This window comes from Salvelinus namaycush, chromosome 31, assembly GCF_016432855.1.
Source record: "Salvelinus namaycush isolate Seneca chromosome 31, SaNama_1.0, whole genome shotgun sequence".
In the NCBI taxonomy this organism is placed as follows: domain Eukaryota; kingdom Metazoa; phylum Chordata; class Actinopteri; order Salmoniformes; family Salmonidae; genus Salvelinus; species Salvelinus namaycush.
In genome coordinates this window covers 9,357,804-9,376,758 of record NC_052337.1, presented here as the reverse complement: position 1 = coordinate 9,376,758, position 18,955 = coordinate 9,357,804, and the positions used below count along the sequence as shown (strand labels likewise).

The 18,955-nt window shown below is 41.7% G+C and overlaps 1 protein-coding gene across 2 annotated transcripts; it reads left to right on the top strand.

The window, feature by feature from the left end:
* The first annotated feature begins 843 nt into the window (after positions 1 to 843).
* Positions 844 to 18,244, top strand: LOC120026075 (E3 ubiquitin-protein ligase RNF165-like). 2 transcript variants are annotated; one of them, XR_005473059.1, is made up of 9 exons: positions 844 to 968; positions 11,005 to 11,302; positions 11,469 to 11,594; positions 11,777 to 11,909; positions 12,136 to 12,240; positions 13,082 to 13,177; positions 13,740 to 13,877; positions 14,003 to 14,106; positions 14,229 to 14,240. XR_005473059.1 is itself a non-coding variant. In XM_038970865.1 (8 exons), exons 1-8 carry the CDS (start codon positions 908 to 910, stop codon positions 14,344 to 14,346), a joined length of 1,041 nt encoding a protein of 346 aa, XP_038826793.1. In that variant the 5' UTR covers positions 844 to 907; the 3' UTR covers positions 14,347 to 18,244. The 2 variants fall into 2 exon arrangements, 1 of the variants encoding a protein (XP_038826793.1); XM_038970865.1 differs by lacking the exon at positions 13,740 to 13,877 and having other exon boundaries at positions 14,229 to 18,244.
* The last annotated feature ends 711 nt before the right edge of the window (positions 18,245 to 18,955 follow it).

The following is an 18,955-nucleotide window of genomic DNA, read 5'->3' as shown; positions in this document are numbered from 1 at the left end:
AGATCCAACGGCTGGAGCATGACCTCCATAAAGGCCTAGAGAGAAAATGGACAGCTGGGGGTGCAGTAGCAGAGCTTAGGGTCCTTTGTGTAAGACCAGAGGTGATTATATGGGGATTGTGGTAGGCTAGGCGGCCTAAGGGTTGCCACTGAGTAGAGAGTGACATATGGGGCTGAGTTTAATGACCCCTCCACCTCCCCTCTCCATCTGTTCCCATGTCAGACCTGAGGGGTATACTACAATGCAGGATCATGGAGTTAGCCAGCTAACTTGCCTAAATATTTTGATATAGGATGGAAATGGGCATGGTCTGATTGATTAAAAAACAAAAATACATATCTAAATGTAGCTTTTTTTTATGTGCCATAAAATCAATTGTTATTTCTGGTTGCTTAATCCAAGTTACCTCGCTAACTCATTGATCCTGCATTGTAGTATACACCTCTGCTCAGCTCCTGTCTTAATTCTGGTGGTGCAGACTTGAGTCTAGCCAGGATGCCATGGCATGACAATTTATCCTTCTATCATAGCCTTGCTTACAATATACCTACAACAAACAAGTCCTGGGGTATAGGAACATGGCAAAATCTGTACATTTTTCACAGTAAGGTGTATTGGTATGAAATAAATGCAATGATATTCAAAACTGGATCTGAGCTTGATAGACTAGAGCGGGCGTCGATAAGACGTTCCGTTTATTTGCGAAAGACTGGTCTCTAATCTGATTGGCTGTCCCGGGTGCCACATGAAGAGGCTTCCGAACAGAGGTGTTCATTGATTGGTTCATTCTGTCTTTGTCTGAGATGCAGCTGAGAAGGCTGTCCCGTTTGAATGTGCAGGGATTGGAAGGGACCATTTCCATGGACCATCTGTCTCACAGGCTAGTGATACAACAAAGGGAGCCAGGATGGTGTTAGTACATGTTGGATATTTGGTTCTTCCCGTATTTGGCTCTGTAAGAAATAGAGGTAAAGTTATTTCTTTATTCTATCCATTTTTGTCTCTTCTCGTTCCTATATATGTAAATATTAAAGCTAACTAGCTGTCATCTGCAATGGCCAAGCTAATAATGCTAGCTGGCCAGAAAGCTAGCTGCTGAGCTAACCAGACAGCCAGTCAGCTGCGCTCGAGCGAATAAAATCCGGGTTTGCAGTGAAGGTTGTAATCGAACCATGTCAAACGACATATGCAAAATAGTTAGCTATGTAGCTAATACAGCTATAACGAATTAGTAACGTTAATGTTTTGCCATCCGTTCTAGCTTACACTTATTATTGTCAAACGTTATCCTCTCAAGCCAACTAAACAAAATGGTAACTAGCTAAACAAGACAGCTAGCTAGTTTATCTGGACAGGCTAATATTTTGGTTATAGACGCGCGAGTAGTCAGTAGAATACCGTCATTTTGGATGTAACGTTAGCTAACTAGCTAGTGGCGTTTCTCCCAATTTGTCCCACTCTAACGGTTAATTATATTTTGCACCCTCTACTAATACCGTAACAGCTGTGTGTTTTTAATCTGACCAGACAGCTGGTTAGCGAACATGACATCAGTGACATCAATTGTTTATCCATTTTGGTGTAGGCGAGCCTCGAGTCTTGACAACATGGTGTGTGGGGTTAGCTAGTTGTTGCCTTCAGCGAATCTGTTGTGTAGCTAGATGTGTTATTGGCTGAGGCTGTACTTTTTTATATCGGCTTTCTAAATCCATAATTTATATACATTTTTAATTATGCGATTAACGCCCTAAAATTACTAATTGAACGTGGGAATAGGAGTTGATCAGGTGGGTTAAAATGTGATGCAGCCTACGACGCGTTTTCTTATTAGGAACATATAGTACGGTCAAAAACACTATCCCGTAGGTTTGGAAAATTGTTTTTTTCTTGTCTCAAACCCGAAACCAAACCCCATCTCTATTTTGAGACTATCTAGCAATATGTTCAAGGAAAAACATGAGCACAACTAACCGCCTTTTGTTTTGCTCGTTTGCAAACACCATACTACCCAAATTGACCAAAATAACATCCTCAATATGCAGCAAAAGGCTATCTGTGCTGATTATATAATGATACTAATATGAACGTGCATTTTAAAATACATGCAGTAGCACCAATGATTTCATTGTGCTTTTATTTGTGTTCTTTTTTCCTGTTCCATAGTATCGAGGCTGGCGCTACATTCCGCATTTCTCAGACCTTTGTCCCCCTTCATTGTGTAGCTAACGATCATCTGCTGCTGTCTGCCGTAGCCTCTGCCTGTTCTCTGCATCTAGCTGTATTGTGAACCCCTTCTTCTTCATTTCCTCTTTTCATCTGAAGACGACATTGGCATTAAAACCCGAGTTCTCCCACTCATACCGTATCCTTCTGTGTAACAGACTAAAGAATAACACCTTCTCTAGAAAACAGTTTGTCTTTATTTAAACTGTCATGTTGCTCTTTAGTACATAATCCATTGTAGCATTAGGCCTATTACTACAAAATGTCGTTGTGATTTTCCCATTCAGTGTGGATAGACTACATTCTGCTGTAAATTTCTGTAAAGTGGATACATTTTGACCCCTTGGCCCCCGATTCGATTATAGCCAGGCTTGATAGAACTTGTGGATAGCTGTCTCCAGTCATCCCCCTTCAATCAAAGGTGCATTGTACCACTTCCATATCTGATAGCCTGTTTGAAACATAAATCACATTCATTCCCCCTCCCAAATGCTATCATCCTAATCACATTTAAACCAATTGGACAGTAACTGGCTGCAATATATCTGCATTCTAATTTGCGTGTCTTTATTTCTCAAACGATCTGAAATTGCCACCTTTGATGGTCCACTGCACCTGTTCTAGTGGCTAAACGGCCAGTCGTAATCCTAACCATGTGTACGAGCCATTTTCTTCTAATTTAATTAACCCATTTAGTTTGTCACTGCGAATCTACGAGACTTAACTCGACTCGCCGTTTAATATTCCCTTTGTGATCCACTATCATGCCAAACTCCCCAGTATCTTACACACCTCCACATAATGCTATCCATTTTACAGGGATGTGTATATCCCGCACTGCTGTAAAACTCCTTTTAGAATCAAAGTGTCTTTATTCTTTGGTTGTGCTTTCTCTCTACCTTATGTTCTTGTATTAGAACCTAATGCATGATCATTTTTTAAATTCTGTTTATGTTTTCACATTGAACAGCAGATTCCAATGTAATCTTTGTGTAGAGATGTCCCTGCTGTACTGAAATGTGCTGTAGCATACACATCTACTCATTGGATGCTGCTTCTGTTCTGTTAATCTTACAGAGCATGGTCAGGCCTTGCCTTTGGTCATTATTTGCATGTAGTTGCATTATTACTATTATCACACAGTGCCACACATACTAATATTTTCCAATAAAGACTTCTAGTATTTTTCCTAACCTTCAGTGTGCTTTTTGCTGATTTCCATGTGTTTTTCCACTCCACCGTGCTGTCACTGAGGCAGTCCCCCCTCTATCTCTGTGCTCTCATCTCTCTCTTTGCGAAGGCACTTTAAGGTGCTGCTCTCTCCCGAGTCCCAATCATAGGATTAGGGACAGCCAAATCTCTTGTCCTGCTGTGAAAATTCATTTTGACTGAGACATGGGAGGCAGTGATTAATGTAGGAACCATACAGTCAACCCCCCCCCCCCCCCCCCCAATCAATACACATTCCATCTGTATTTAACGGTCTCTTGTCAACATTGCTTCTATACTATAGTAGTAGTGACCAAAACTTGCTCCTCTTTTCATCCTTTCCGCCTGTCTCGGTTTTAGTAGAGTTAACATTGTCGCTATCGGGTTACGAAAGTATTATTCCGTATTATGCACAGTGTCACACGCAACTGATGAATTTGGCTTTACGTTTTTTGTGAAATATTAGTCTTGAATTGGCGTCTTTCAGATACTGACCAGGATTGGAGATTTGGAGTTTTGTTATGAGGCTGAATACGCACCTTGAAGTCCCTCTACATAACACACAACATTAAACACTGATATAAATGCTATGTCGGTTCTGTTTACTATGTTGTTCTTGAAAAGTGTCTTGACAGAAGTGGCACCAGCCATTCAATAGCTATACAGAGTGGGTAAACACAGGGCATTTGAATGTTACATTTAATTGCTTTATAAAACAATAAACTTATAGGCTAGCCTATATCTCAAAACTAGCAAGTAAAAGGTTTATATTGACAACAATACTTCGCCACTTCTTTACCTTGACATATATGCACTTAGATGCATATTCTCCTTTGGTTCATTATGGAATGGCACCTAGCTGTTTAGATGACCTAGATCAATCAGCAGAAAACCGAACTCAATTAGCAAAACAACTTTCTCTATGCCCGTATTTTGTTTTTGTTAAAGCACATTGAATGAAACTGTATTCCAAGTGGATTTGAACATATCAATACAATTTACAGTAAAATACATTGCATAAACCCTACTAAGGTAGATTACATCTGTGACAAGCATTACACCTTAGTGAGTGTCGTTGGTACCTCTTTGCTATGTCTTCAGCAGACTTCTTTGTGGGTGTATCACTTTAACACACTGATGTAATTAGCCTAAATAAGTGTGATTAGAATATGGCAAAACATTTGTACGGGGAGAAAGTTTGTGGGCTAGGCTTATTTGTTTATTGATAATAGAAAAGTATGCTAGATTGTGTTCAATTTGGTCTTCACATGACCAATTCAATAAGACTCCATTTATAGTACAGAGCATGCATACTCAAGACTGCCTTCATTACATTTACATTTTAGTCATTTAGCTGATGATCTTCATAGCCTGATTCCTCGAACATTTGCTAAAAACCTGTATGCTACCCAGCCAGCATAGATGTTATCTGCATATGAGAGTTTTAGACCAGCCTCATGGTCTGGTTCTTCTCTAGGTTTCTTCCTAGGTTTTGGCCTTTCTAGGGAGTTTTTCCTAGCCACCGTGCTTCTACACCTGCATTGCTTGCTGTTTGGGGTTTTAGGCTGGGTTTCTGTACAGCACTTTGAGATATCAGCTCATGTAAGAAGGGCTATATAAATACATTTGATGTGATTTGATCTTATCCAGAGCAACTTACAATTAGTGCATTCATCTTAAGATAGCTGTGATGTGTAGTCCCAACTAGCTATCTCATGTTCTTGTGAGGAGAGGCTTTCTATGACAGTTGCTTGTACTAAGAGGTCCGGCTAAGGTTCATAGCCTTCCTACCTTGAGCACGCAGGTAAAGGCTATTGTCAGCGCCTTATTCTTCAAAGACTTACAAGGTCATATTAGGCAGTCAATGGCATACGTTATTCAACACTGCTGTAATGTTCCATGCAAGCAGCTGCTTTATATTTCGTTTTACATTTGCATTCTAATCATGAGATGAAATAGTACACATACCACAATGATTAATACAAGTGCCTTATTTTACTATACTTTACTAAGCACGGGACACCTATCCATAATGTCTTATGAATCTTTTGGGTTATTTATATGCATAAGGTTTTTTCTTAGCTACCCCCTCAAACCAATTTCATACTGCCGGATAGGCCGACATACTAAATCCTTCAGGATTGGTTGATAGCTACTGCACTGCTTAGCCTACACATTACCTCGTCCCCTCCCCTATTCGTGCATTGTAAAGTAATGGGATGCTCATGCTACCGATGGAATGGGGTGTGTAGTGTAGATGGGGATTATGTTGGGGAGAGTAGTAGCAGTGATTATAAAACTGCAGAGACAGCCGGGTCAGACTGCTGCAGTCATGGGTGGGCAGGGCTACATGCCTGTCAGTCAAACGGGGGAGACATGCCGCACTGTGGGGAGGGGCTGGCTGTATGTGTGCACATGCTTCTCTGGAGGGGCTGAAGGCTCAGATATGCACCAGTCAGGAGATTTTACAGCCCGAGCTCAGCGCTGAGAGAGTTATGTGCAGAGAGAGACTATGCTGCAGATGCTGTGAGAGATGCAATGTGTGCCAAATAAGGCTTATTTCATATGCTATTTTATAGTCCTTCTATGGTCCATTTATGATTATAATCATCATAGCACTGATAGTTTCCACCTCGTTCTTGTTATTTAAATGTTTTTATTTAACTAGGTAAGTCAGTTAAGAACAAATTCTTATTTACAGTGATGGCCTTCCGGGGAACAGTGGGTTAACTGCCTATATGAAGAAAGAAAAAAAAGAGATGATTATGTTTCTTCTTTGTTATTAGGGTCTGTTTAACCCATTTGTTATTGGGGTCCCTGTATCTTTGCACAACAGTGACGTAAAGCATTGCGACAGAACGGAGTGAAAATGTCTTGAAACGGCGTCCTGTGGTCCACCAAAACCAGAAGCCAACTTTTTTTTCTGCTCTACTTCCACAGCCAGCAAACACAATTTCTCCTCTTACGGATTTGAGGTTCACTGGGGTTCCTATGTCTCGAGGCAATATCTACTGTAGCAAAAGAATAACCAAGCAGAATCTGTCTCCTCGGGTTTGTGACTTGAACAGTCACACTGCTTTGAATTACGTAGGCTATGATGTACAAGGGGAAAAAAGGAATGTTGACCTGAAGTACCCTCTGGATTGTAATTTAATAACCACTGTATCAAAGAAATGTATTTAAATAAGTGTAATTTCTTACAAAATATGTAATCATCAGCTAAAAATGAACCCATAGAGCGTTTAGAACCTCTGCTTATCGTAATCATTACGTAGACATGTAATGCAGGTAGCCTAGTGGTTGGAGTGGTGGGCCAGTAACCAAAAGGTTGCTGGATCGAATCCCTGAACTGACATGATAAAAATCTGTCGTTCTGCCCCTGAACAAGGCAGTCAACCCACTGTAGCCGTCATTGTAAATAAGAATTTGTTATTAACTGACTTGCCTAGTTAAATAAAGGTTACATCATTTTTTGAAATATATATTTTTTAAACATTACAAAGGCAGTGCTACTGGAAATTCCCTTCCAAACAGTAAAGATGATGATTACACTCTTGTCTCTGCATCAAATTGGAACAACATTGCATAGCTGTTTTACGAGCCACTTTTTATCATTATGGATTTTAGTAGTAGCATTTTATCACAGTAATACAGTAAAAAAAAAAAAGAAGAAAAAAAAGCTTTAACTAGGATGGCACTAAAGATGTCTATACATGGAGCCTGGCCATTCATAGTCACAGTCTGTGGGTTTGTGCTTTTCACATGAGGCCTGCCTGCATGTCTAAAAGAAGAGAGCCATCCCAACCCCCCCAGACCTTGGTGTCTGTCCCCCCGCGCAGACAGCTGGTAGACTATAACTGGAGACTATAACGGGAGTTAAAGGAGCAGCTGCAGTGCCTCCCCCTCCCCACACTTCCCTCCTCTGGGCGTAATGGATATTGATTGTTTGGCTGTGACCCAGCACCATGCTGATTCAGCAGGTTGGCCAGAGCTTCACTCACTACTCCTCCTTCCATAGACCAAGAGGCAGCCCAAACCCAGGGTTGGTACATGAGTAATATAGTGCCTTTAGAAAGTTCATACACCTTGACTTATTCCACTTTTTGTTGTTACAGCCTGAATTCTAAATTGATTAAATATGCTTTTCTTTCCACCCATCTACACACAATACCCCATAATGACAAAGTGAAAACATGTTTTTGAAAAATGTTAGCAAATTTATTGAAAATTAAATACAGAAACATTTAATTTACAAAAGTATTCACACCCCTGAGTCAATACTTTGTAGAAGCACCTTGGGTGGCGATTACAGCTTTGAGTCGTCTTGGGTATGTCTATCAGCTTTACACATCTGGATTTGGGGATTTTCTCCCATTTCTTCCTAGCAGAATTTCTTAATCTCTGAAAAGTTAGATGGGGTGTGGCAGTGAACAGCAATCTTCAAGTCTTCCCACAGATTTTCAATAGGATTCAAGTCTGGGATTTTCCTGGGCCACTCAAGGACTTTCAAGTTCTTGTTCTGAATCCATTACATCGTTGCTTTGACTGTATGCTTGAATTCATTGTCCTGTTGGAACGTAAATCTTCGCCCCAGTCTGTTTGCACTCTGATAACAGAGCTCAGCAGATTTGGCCCCATTCATTGTTCCCTCGAACTTTACTAGTCTTCCAGTCCCTGCCACTGAAAAGCATCCCCATAGCATGATGCTGCCCTCACCATGCTTCACGGTAGGGATGGTGTAAGACGGGTGAAGAGCTGTGCCTGGTTTTCTCCAGACGTAGGGCTGGGCGATATGACCAAAATATCATATCACTGTATTGTAATTTTTTAAAATAATATTGACAATTTGAAATGTTTATTTATTTTTTGCTTTGAGTGGTGCGTGACCCTAGGTTGGCAACACATACATTGTAAGTGATTTCAATAGGTTTTTCTCCGTTATACTGTTCAATTAAACTTAAACCTAAAATAATTTTCAGCATTTTCATACATTTCTGCATTCCCTGCAATCATTTGAGATCATTTCCACAATGCCACGTAGGGCTGCACGATGTTGCAATTGTGATTTGACTTGCGATTCCGAGCACAACACTTGGGTGAACTTTTAGAATTATATAAATATAATGAATATTCTATAGTTAGAATATAATAGTGGGCATTTTGAATACAGTGTTTGACATGCCAACTAATTAAAATGCCAGGGAGGAGTTATTGTCACAGTGTAGGAACCAAAGTGTTTGTTTTCTAGGGGACCCTATAATCTTTGGCTACATTTTGTTTTCTTTTAGCTACTTCATGTTGCTAACATTAATGCTTTGCACATTCCTCTTTGATTTAGTAGATACTGTTGCACAAACAACATGCTTATTTAGGTCTACACCATCACTGGTATTATCAGGCTGTATAGCTTATTACGTTTGCGCTGACACAGCTGGCTAGCTAGCTAATAAATGTACTAACTAGCGATTAGCATTAGCGGCTAAAAATATTTAGGTCCAACTTGCTAGGAAAAGACAAACTAGCTGTTTGCAGATGTAAGAAACACAAACTAATAGTGTAAATATAGAACGCTAGTGGATTTAAATTAAGAAGCTAAGTGAAGCGGCATTGTTGTCGCATGTGCTGCATTGACCTCCTCGAGTGACGGGACGGGGCTTGGTCTGTGTGGAAGCGGCATGGAAAAAGAGTGCTGAGAGAGAACTCAAGTAGTGAAGTAATCTATAGAAATGGACTTACACACGGCATATCACATAAATAATATATATACATTCAAAAAGTTGTAAAGTAAAAACCCAAACCGGTCCATACATCAATACCGGTATATTGTAAAATATGGTATACCGCCCAGCCCTAAGACATAGTGCTTTGCATTCAGGCCAAAGAGTTAGGTTTTTGTCTCAACAGACCACAGAATCTTTTGCCTTGATCTGTCTTTCATGTGCCTTTTTGCAAACTTCAGGCGTGCTGTCATGTGCCTTTCTCAGGAGTGTCTTCCGTCTGGCCACATTACCAACTACAGCGCAAATGAAGGAAAGGAGACAAGGAGAGGAAACCACTTTAAATTATTGAACCGCACCCCACAGCCCTTAACGGCTGGTGGTTTTAGCAGTTGATCCTATAATGCCAGGCTCCATAATGAGAGGCCTGTAGGCCTAGTGCACGTAGGTCTAATGGTAGTGCAACAGTTACATCGCTCAGCAGGAAGCCTAGCAGTTAGAGAGTTGGGCCAGTAAACGAAACGTCAATGTTTTGAGTACCTGAGCCGACAAGGTGAAAAATCTGTCTGTGCCCTTGAGCAAGGCACTTAACCCTAATTTGCTCCAGGGGCGCTGTACTACTATAGATGACCCTGCAAAACAAAGCCTTTCACTGCACCTATCCAGTTTGTGACAATAAAATATATTATTTTAACATAGAGGCAGGTAGATTATATATGATGTTCAACAGTGGCTCTGAATAAGTAGCATGCTAAAGAATATTTTAAAATATGTGCCGCCACAATTCACAGGAACTCTGCACGAGAATCTTACGTTCATTATGTGCCGCCACCATTCACGGGAACTCAGCACGAAAATCTTACGTTTGTTATCTTATGCTCAGGTCCAATTTAAAACCAGGGTCCAATTCATTATACAAACCCACTTAAACCAAAGTCCGCATCAAACCTTGAAATCTAACCTAGTGGATATTATCAGAAGCAGAGATTCAATCCACAAAACAAAACGTCAGTCATCGTGCCCAGTGTACCCCTTCGCTCCCAGCTGACCCTGTAGAACGACAGGAAATGAGCAGGACAGTTGGGCTCTCTCTGGAGCTTAGAGGTCGCTCTATGGTCTTTGTGCTCTTTCATCTCTTTTGTGTTCCGTCTTCCTGGGTGAGGTCGCTTTCTGTTTTCTCGCTGTGTGTGAGTGATATGTATGACGGTGTGTGAGTGATCTGTATTTCTATTTATTTTATTTAGCCAGGTAGGCCAGAACAAGTTCTCATTTACAACTGCGACCTGGCCAAGATAAAGCAAAGCAGTGCGACAAAATCAGAGTTATACATGATTACGGTGTGTGAGTGATCTGTATGACGGTGTGTGGGTGATCTGTATGATGGTGGGTGATTGATCTGCATGACTGTTGTGAGTGATCTCTGTTGTGTGTCTGTTTCTGACTGCGTTTCCGATTGATGTCTCTCTGTTCTGACTGTTTGATGTCTGTGTGTGTGGTTTCTGTCTGAATATGATCTGTCTGCCTGTCTCTGTCTGACTGTAATTGCTCTCTGTTATTCGATTTTGTTATGTTACCTTATGTGATTGTGCTGCCTGTTAGAGCTGTCTGTGTAATTGGTCTGTGTGATGTTTGATTGAGTGTGACAGATGACTCCCTCTACTATCTGACTGATTTTGTGTGATCACTCAACTCTCTCTGGTGTCTTGTCTGATTGGGTGAGTGTGTTCTCTTGGTTGATCTCTTTGTGTGGATATGATTGGTGTCTCCATATCGTTTGATGGCAGTGTCTTCTCTGTCTTGATTGGTTGGGACCAACTTCCTCTGAATCCTGATTGGGTGTACTTGTCTCCTGCAGGGGCACAATTCACCAGGCATCAGCACAGCCATGCTACCTCGTGCCGACACTTCCACCTAGGGGCCCCTCAGGCGCCCATCTCCGCTGAGTTCCCCTTGGGTCACACCAGCCAACCCCCCCAGACTGGCCTGGCCCCTCACCAGCCCCCGGCCCCTCACCACCCACCGTCCCTGCCGGCCCCCCCTCAGTTCCAGGACGTTACTGGGCCTCCGTTCCTACCTCAGGCCTTACACCAGCAATACCTCATCCAGCAGCAGCTTCTAGAGGCGCAGCACCGCAGGATCCTCCCACACTCCAGGTACCACCACACACACTTGCATGTTCCGTTGGACTCACATTTACAGGCATGTTTTGTCTGTTTCTTTCACTCACCCCCTCTGAGTCACTGAGATGGCCAGACACTAGAACACTACACCCCCTCCAATTTCCATATGCTAATGTATGGAAATGCCTCCTCTGTGCAGACGAACTCTGGAGCGCGCTCCTCTGAACCCTCACAGACTCCGCTCGGGGTACGACTACTCCCCTCCCATCCATATCCCCCAGCCAATCAGCCAGCAGCCGCGCTACCTGGCCGAGGGCACAGACTGGTGAGTCACGGTTTGAAATTAAACGGGGAGTCTTGGAGACGATAAGTCATTGTTTCATCCCTCCATCTGTCTGGCATTAGTGGTGTTGGTTTATGTCTCTCCCCCTGCCTGTAGGGGTGATAATTTTACTGTGTTGATGTTAATATAGGTCTTTGTCCTCTCCTCTCTCTGTCTGTTCGTAGGGACCTTAGTGTGGACGCTGGCCTCTCTCACCATCAGTACCAGCTCCAGCAGCTTCCACAGCACTATCAGCATTACCTGGCGGCATCCCCCAGAATGCACCACTTTCCCAGGAACACCTCGTCTGCACAAGTGGTACTTTCATGACTGTTGGCTGTTGTGGTTGGTCTCTGCTTTGTTCTTTTGTTGTTCTGCTTGTCTATGTTGACTGTTTAGTGGCTGTGTTGTTCAGACTCTCTGTGTGATTGATGTCTGCCTTTGTCTGTTCATCCATCAGTGATTCGTTGCTTGGTCCTGTGTTGTCCAACAGAGTTCTGTTAACTGTTGATGACCGAAGTGTCGTCTTTTTTGTGTTTGACAGGTTGTGCATGAGATCAGAAACTACCCGTACCCACAGCTTCACCTGTTGGCTCTGCAGGGCCTCAACCCCTCACGTCACGCTTCCGCTGTACGAGAGAGCTATGAGGTAAATGTCCATCTCTATATCAATTTTACCAATATCTACAGTATACTGAACAAAAATATAAACGCAACAAGCAACAATTTCAAAGATTTTACTGAATTAGTTCATGTAAGGAAATCAATCAATTTAAATAATAATAATTCATTAGGCCCTAATCTATGGATTTCACATGACTGGGCATAGGCTCACCCACTTGGGAGCCAAGCCCACTGCCCAGTCATGTGAGGCCAGTTGGGCCTACTGCCATATTCACTAAAACGGCATTGGAGGCAGCTTATGGTAGAGAAATTAACATTCAATTATCTGCCATCAGCTCTGGTGGACATTCCTGCAGTCAGCATGCCAATTGCGTGCTCCCTCTAAACATGAGACATCTGTGGCATTGTTGTGTGACAAAACTGCACATTTTAGAGTGGACTTTTATTGTCCCCAGCACAAGGTGCTCCTGTGTAATGTTCATGCTGTTGTATCAGATTTTTGATATGCCACACCTGTCAGGTGGATGGATTATCTTAGCAAAGGAGAAATGCTCACTAACAGGTTTGTAAACAAATTTATGCACAAAATTGGAGAGAACTACGCTTTTTGTACATATGGAACATTTCTGGAATCTTTTATTTCAGCTCATGAAACATGGGACCAACACTTTTTACATGTTGTGTTTAGTTCAGTATATGTTAATGCTATTGCTTGTGTTACACATGGATACTATACATGTTTTTATGGTTAAGCTTTAATGGCATGGTTTAATTCTGTTACCCTAGTCATACCAGTGCTGACCGGTTGCTATTTGCAGAGGTATAGTAACGTTATCTGTCTAAAGCCTTGCTCTCCTGTGCCCTAGGAGCTGTTGCAGCTTGAAGACAGGTTGGGAAGTGTCAGTAGGGGAGCGGTTCAGACCACCATAGAGAGATTCACCTTCCCACACAAATACAAGAAGGTGAGGAGGCAGCTCACCTATACACACACACAAGTGGAGCTACAGGCAACTGCCAAAATAACGGAAACACTTGAGTAAATGAACGATACAAAGTATTTTGAAAGCAGGTACTTTCACACAGGTGTGGTTCCCGAGTTAATTAAGCAATTAACATTCCATCATGCTTAGCGTAATGTATAAAAATGCTGGGCAGGTCATTATTTTGGCCACCATGGCTATGCCCCCATAGTATGACAATGCCCTCATCTACAGGGCACGAGTGGTCACCAAATGGTTGGATGAGCATGAAAACGAAGTAAACCATATGCCATGGCCATCTGTCACCCGATCTCAACCCAAATGAACACTAATGGGAGATTCTGGAGCGGCACCTGAGACAGTGTTTTCCACCACCATCAACAAAACATGATGGAATTTCTCATCGACTAATGGTGTCGCATCCCCCCAATAGAGTTCCAGACACTTATAGAATCTATACCAAGGTGCATTGAAGCTGTAGTGGCTCGTGTGACCCAACGCTCTATTAAGACACTTTATGTTAGCGTTTCCTTTATTTTTACAGCTACCTGTATATTGTAAATGTAACCAGTGGGAATTGAATATCTTAACCATTAGACCGAGAGGACATCTTCAAGGTCTGAGGACTTCCAAGTCTCACAGTGCTACTGCTGCATGAGTGCATGATTCCAAATCACTTCCGGTACTGTATACAAACTCAAAGTTTTAAAAAGCAATGTCGCTTACTTCTGAAGCCTTAGTGGTCTCTTTAAAAACTCTTGACCCTGTCTGATTCTAATCTGGATATGTCATTTGATTGGTCCACAGAGGAAGCCTCTGGATATGAAGATTGGCGAGGAGGGCGAGGAGACTGATGTGGATGAGAAATGTACCATCTGCCTGTCGATGCTGGAGGAGGCAGAGGACGTCAGGTAATGACAAAGAACCCACTGAACAAGTGTGATGTGCATACTGTATATTTTCTCTTTCAGTGTGTGAGTTGACGACCAGACGATTGACCTTCTTCCTTTTCTCTCCCGTCTCACCTGTCCAGGCGGTTACCCTGCATGCACCTCTTCCACCAGGGCTGTGTGGACCAGTGGCTGGCGACCAGCAGGAAGTGTCCAATCTGCCGCGTGGACATCGAGACGCAGCTCCACCCAGACAGCTGATGTCCCAGGGGTGGAGCCTGACGGTCTGGCTGCTGTCAATCACCCTGGCGTGGATCCTGCTCCCTTCCACCCGGCCCTGCCTCTCCCAACATGGGTGCTTTGCCAAATGTCTCCAGTCGTCACGTGACATCATCACCCTCTCTGACTCACGCTTTACTGAGCCAATCCAGGATTACTTACTGCACGAGAGACCGGAGACTGACTCTCTCTCTCAATAAAAGCACATCCCCAGCAAAAAGACATGCAAACACTCACGCATACATTACATACTATATACACATGCGCACACAGGGTTTACTAGTTGCTTGCTGGTGGTTGGGTGTCGTTGCTGTTGTGTTGTAGTTAGGGGAGGCAGGTGTGTTTCCTGTGTCTTTGTAGCATGTTCTTAAAGCCATGACATTAATGTACAGAGTGAAAAGCACACAACCCCACTTGCCAGCCAGCCTGCCACATACACACACACTGCTTATTCTGCCACAACAGGAAGCTAATCAACCACTTAAAAGCCCTGTCGCCATGTTTTCCTACAGATCATTTGTGGTAGTACAGTAGCAGCATCAGACACAGTGGTATTTTGACCCCTCACTTTGTTATAAGAGGGGGACTGAGTGTTCAGAACTCACCCAGCTTCTACTTTTTGCAATACAGTAGTTGTATTTTGTCCGAACACTGATGGCAGCATCAGTCCCAAGCAAATGTACAACTATTTCACTGCTGTCATGTCGGCCTGCCCCAATGCATGGGGTGGCGTGTGTTTTTGAGTAAATACAGAGGTTAGTGAGTGTTTTTAACCAAATGTGTTATGGTATTGCTTGACCTGCCGCAATGTGTGTGTTCTGCCCCAGTGTGTGGGTTTCAGTGTATGTTTAACCAATGCTTGCGCGTGCGTGACAAACTTAGTGCAGGTTCAAGTGTGTGTTAAAGGGTAATATAGAAGTTAGCTTAACAGTGATTTGATTGGAGTGCTTGTAGAATACAAAGCCAAATAAGGAATAAAAAATAAATTTAAAAAATGTAGTAGGACCTATCCCCCATCATGCACTGCAGTGACTGAGTGAGATGTGGGGCCTTCTGGTTAAGCAGAAGTGTTAGCTGCCCTGGAAACAGCGACTCTGTGCCATCCCCTCCTGTCGCAGGTGTTAAGGCTGAGCAGTGTAGTGAAATGCATGTTTCAATGTTGGCTTGGGCTGTCGTGTTAGCGTTCAAATAAAAAATGGAGGGCAGAGGGTGTTGTCTGTGCATGACTTAGTTAATCTGAGCTGTGATTATCAACTCAACACAAACGAAGAAAAAGGGAGCACGATGTCAGTGGTTGTCCCTGACCTGTAGCGTGTGTTCATACTGTCCCTTTTTGGTGGCAAACAAAATGGAATCCTATTGTTTACCTTATTGCCTAAAGAACAAGCACATGTGATAGATATAGCAACAACCTCTTTTTGTTATTGCATTTGCGTTGGTTTCCGTATATTTAGGTATAAACGCGCACTGTTTTGGACCGAGTGAGGAGCTTGTGTGTTGAACTTGTTTTTATGTGTCAGATCTCCCCTTGTGGTTGCTATGCTGGTTGCTATGCTGTATTGCTAGAACAACAATGTAGAATGTTGTGTGATGGGGGCAGTATCCTCCCCACAGTGCATATGGACAGGTCTGGGCTGGGGTCACAATGAGTACCAAAATAACGGTCATAGAACACTTTTAGTTGTCAAAACAACTCTTTAAATGTTGATATTGTGTGTTCTTTCCTTTTGTTTTGTTGCTATGTTATGTCTGAGTCAATGTGCATGAACACTACATAGGTTTTTAAGGATTGGCACAGGTCCTGTACTATGCATTGAGGACTCGATGTGAAGTATTAGGACAGACCCTAAATGCCCTATAGACTGAAGGATGAGCTGTGACGGATTGGGACTGACCCTAACTGTCCTGTGCACTGCCAGTGTTGATACTGACTCCTCCTTTAGTCTAGTTTTTTATGGGAAGTTTTGATAGTTTACACAGGGTGTTGTCAGTTGAGATGCCTTAAGTATTTAACAATCATTATTTATTACTAATTGTAGATAACGTGGGTAAGTATTTAATTTTATATCGTTTTTTTTTGCAATTTAATCATTTATTTATTTAGATATAACACAAAATGGTTTTAAAAAATTGAACGATTACCTCTTTTTTGCATTTTTGCATTGTTTTAATTCAATGGGAATGCTTCGCATGCAGTTGTATTTTTCCTGAAGAAACTAAACTAAAAAGACCTGCTGTTTGATCTCTCTCCCCGAGCCGGCTGTGTTATGTTTACTGTCCCGGGCTGAGCTGTCGAGCCTGCTCTTCTCATGTGGTGCTGTGGATAGTGGTGCTGTGGATATCTTGGTTACATTCCATTCAATGCAATTTTCTCTGATACCTATGCTGTGATGTAGTGGACAAACTGCAATGGAGTGAAATGTTTAAGTTTGTAATTTGTCTTGTTTTGCACTCATAGTTTTAACATGGGAACCCTCTCACTGGCATAAAGCAGTTACGATCGTAGATGTATTGTTATTATTATTGTATACTTTGTCATTTCCAGTTCTCTGCCTCTCATCCCTCTCTCCTTTCTTTTAAAAAAAGCATGTTCCTTTTCTGTGTTGGGATATTTCTCCTTCCCTCTTTTCCAAATATCTTATAGTTTTGAGCCCAACAAGTGCCTCGCTTCTAGTGTTGAGATTTTTCCTTATGATTGTAGCTATTTTTGTTACCGAGCCACACAAACTCCTACGCTCAGTTACTCGAAAGCCATCATGCCTGAACTAGGTACATATTTATCTGGCGGTCTTACTCCTGCATTACAGGACCACCATGATGAACTGTAGGCGATGTTCAAATGCTGTATAATGTTGTCTTTCCTTTATTATTTCCTCCTTTCTCACTTCTCTTTGTCACCACTGACCAACCTGCAAGGTGAAGGAAATATGACGTTAGCCCCCATAAGTGGAGTGTGGGAACTTCAAGGTGGCGTTGTATTGCTTTCACTAACCAAATAGATCTGTGGATACCTTATGAGAATAAAGAAAGCAGCATTTTAGGAGTACTCGGAAAAAGACATTTCTCTCCATCTTTTTTAGTTAAACCTTGACCTAATCTAGTAATACCTTTGAAATATTTACTTTATCTATTATACAAATTAAGGAAATATTTGACCAATCTTTGTGAAAATGTTTCACTGTGTTCATCTGCGCTACACTAATTATTCTTAATATTCCCTCTTTTCCTGCCTTTCTGTTCCCTCGTTTCCTTTTCTTTATTTTCTCTTACCGTCCATCCTTCCCTCCACTCAGAACCCATCCAATGTTTCCTATCACAATCCTCTCTATGTAAAACAAGAACAGACAGAGGATCTCTTAAAGCACAACCTTACTAAAAATGCATGTTTTTCTCAGGTTTGAATATATTCTCAATGGTATATAAGTATATGGTGAAAATATTTGTAGATATACAAAGAATATTACAGAATTAATTTTGCTGCTGCTTGCATCTGAAAAACTGAAGGAAAGAGAAAATATCCCAAAAAGTGCCAGTGATAGGGCTGCCGCCATCTTTGTATAAGGTCTGCTGTTTAGCCGTGACTGCGCAATGTTTTTCAATATAGGAGATTTTATCGGAGAATATAACTTTATCATTAATATTAAAGCAATAGCTCATTAATGATGAGTGTGTTGATGAACTGGATGAGCATATTGTGTAAATGTTAGATTCACATTTGGTGGAATTTTGTACTTTATTTATTACTACTACTAATAATGATTTTAAAAGTTGCATCGCTAAACCCAAACTGTTCTGTTTTTTTTATTTACATTTAATTTCAAGGCTGGTATATTATCCTTTTTGTATGTGCTCTTTTTGTAATAAATTGGATAAAATGGAAGGTGTATAAATCTGGTGTTTGTGAGTGAGTAGAAGTTACCTTGTGTCCCTACAATTAAGGCCAGTTATGACTCTGAAGTTAGAGGAGAAGGATGAAAAAAAAGAATCCCTACAAAAGGCTTTCATTGAGAATGAGACACATGATCTCCATCCTGATGAGGCTGACAATCCTCTTTTGATTTGTTTTCTGAGTCTGCCTTCACAAGGTAATCGAAATCTCACCGGGAGATGAACACATCAGTCAAACCACAATCTTAAAAAGCAGTTTTGAAAAACAAAAAGTGTTTTGGAATAAGCAGTACAAAATAGTATACTCTCTTATAAAACCTAATTTACAACCAAGCAGCTGAGCAACATGCCATTCCTGATAATGGGTACTTTTAAAATGGTGGCACAATCATGTTACCTGGCCTTATGACCCTATTGTGTTTAAGCCATAAACGCCAGGCCACTTGCCTTCGGTAGTAATGCAATAAAGCTAAACTATAAGATATTCTAGAAATGTAGTAAGAAATATATAAACATTTTCCTTTCCTGAGATCATGACCATATAGAGGCAATAAAAAAATAACCCGTTGCCCATATCCAAACTCCATTCAAAGAGTTTGTATCTCTCCATTACGGAGTTGCTTGGGTAGAGTCCAACACACGGCGAGGCCTCTATCCTTTGCTGTGCAATTGAGTCCTGAGGCTTAACATACGTTTTCATATA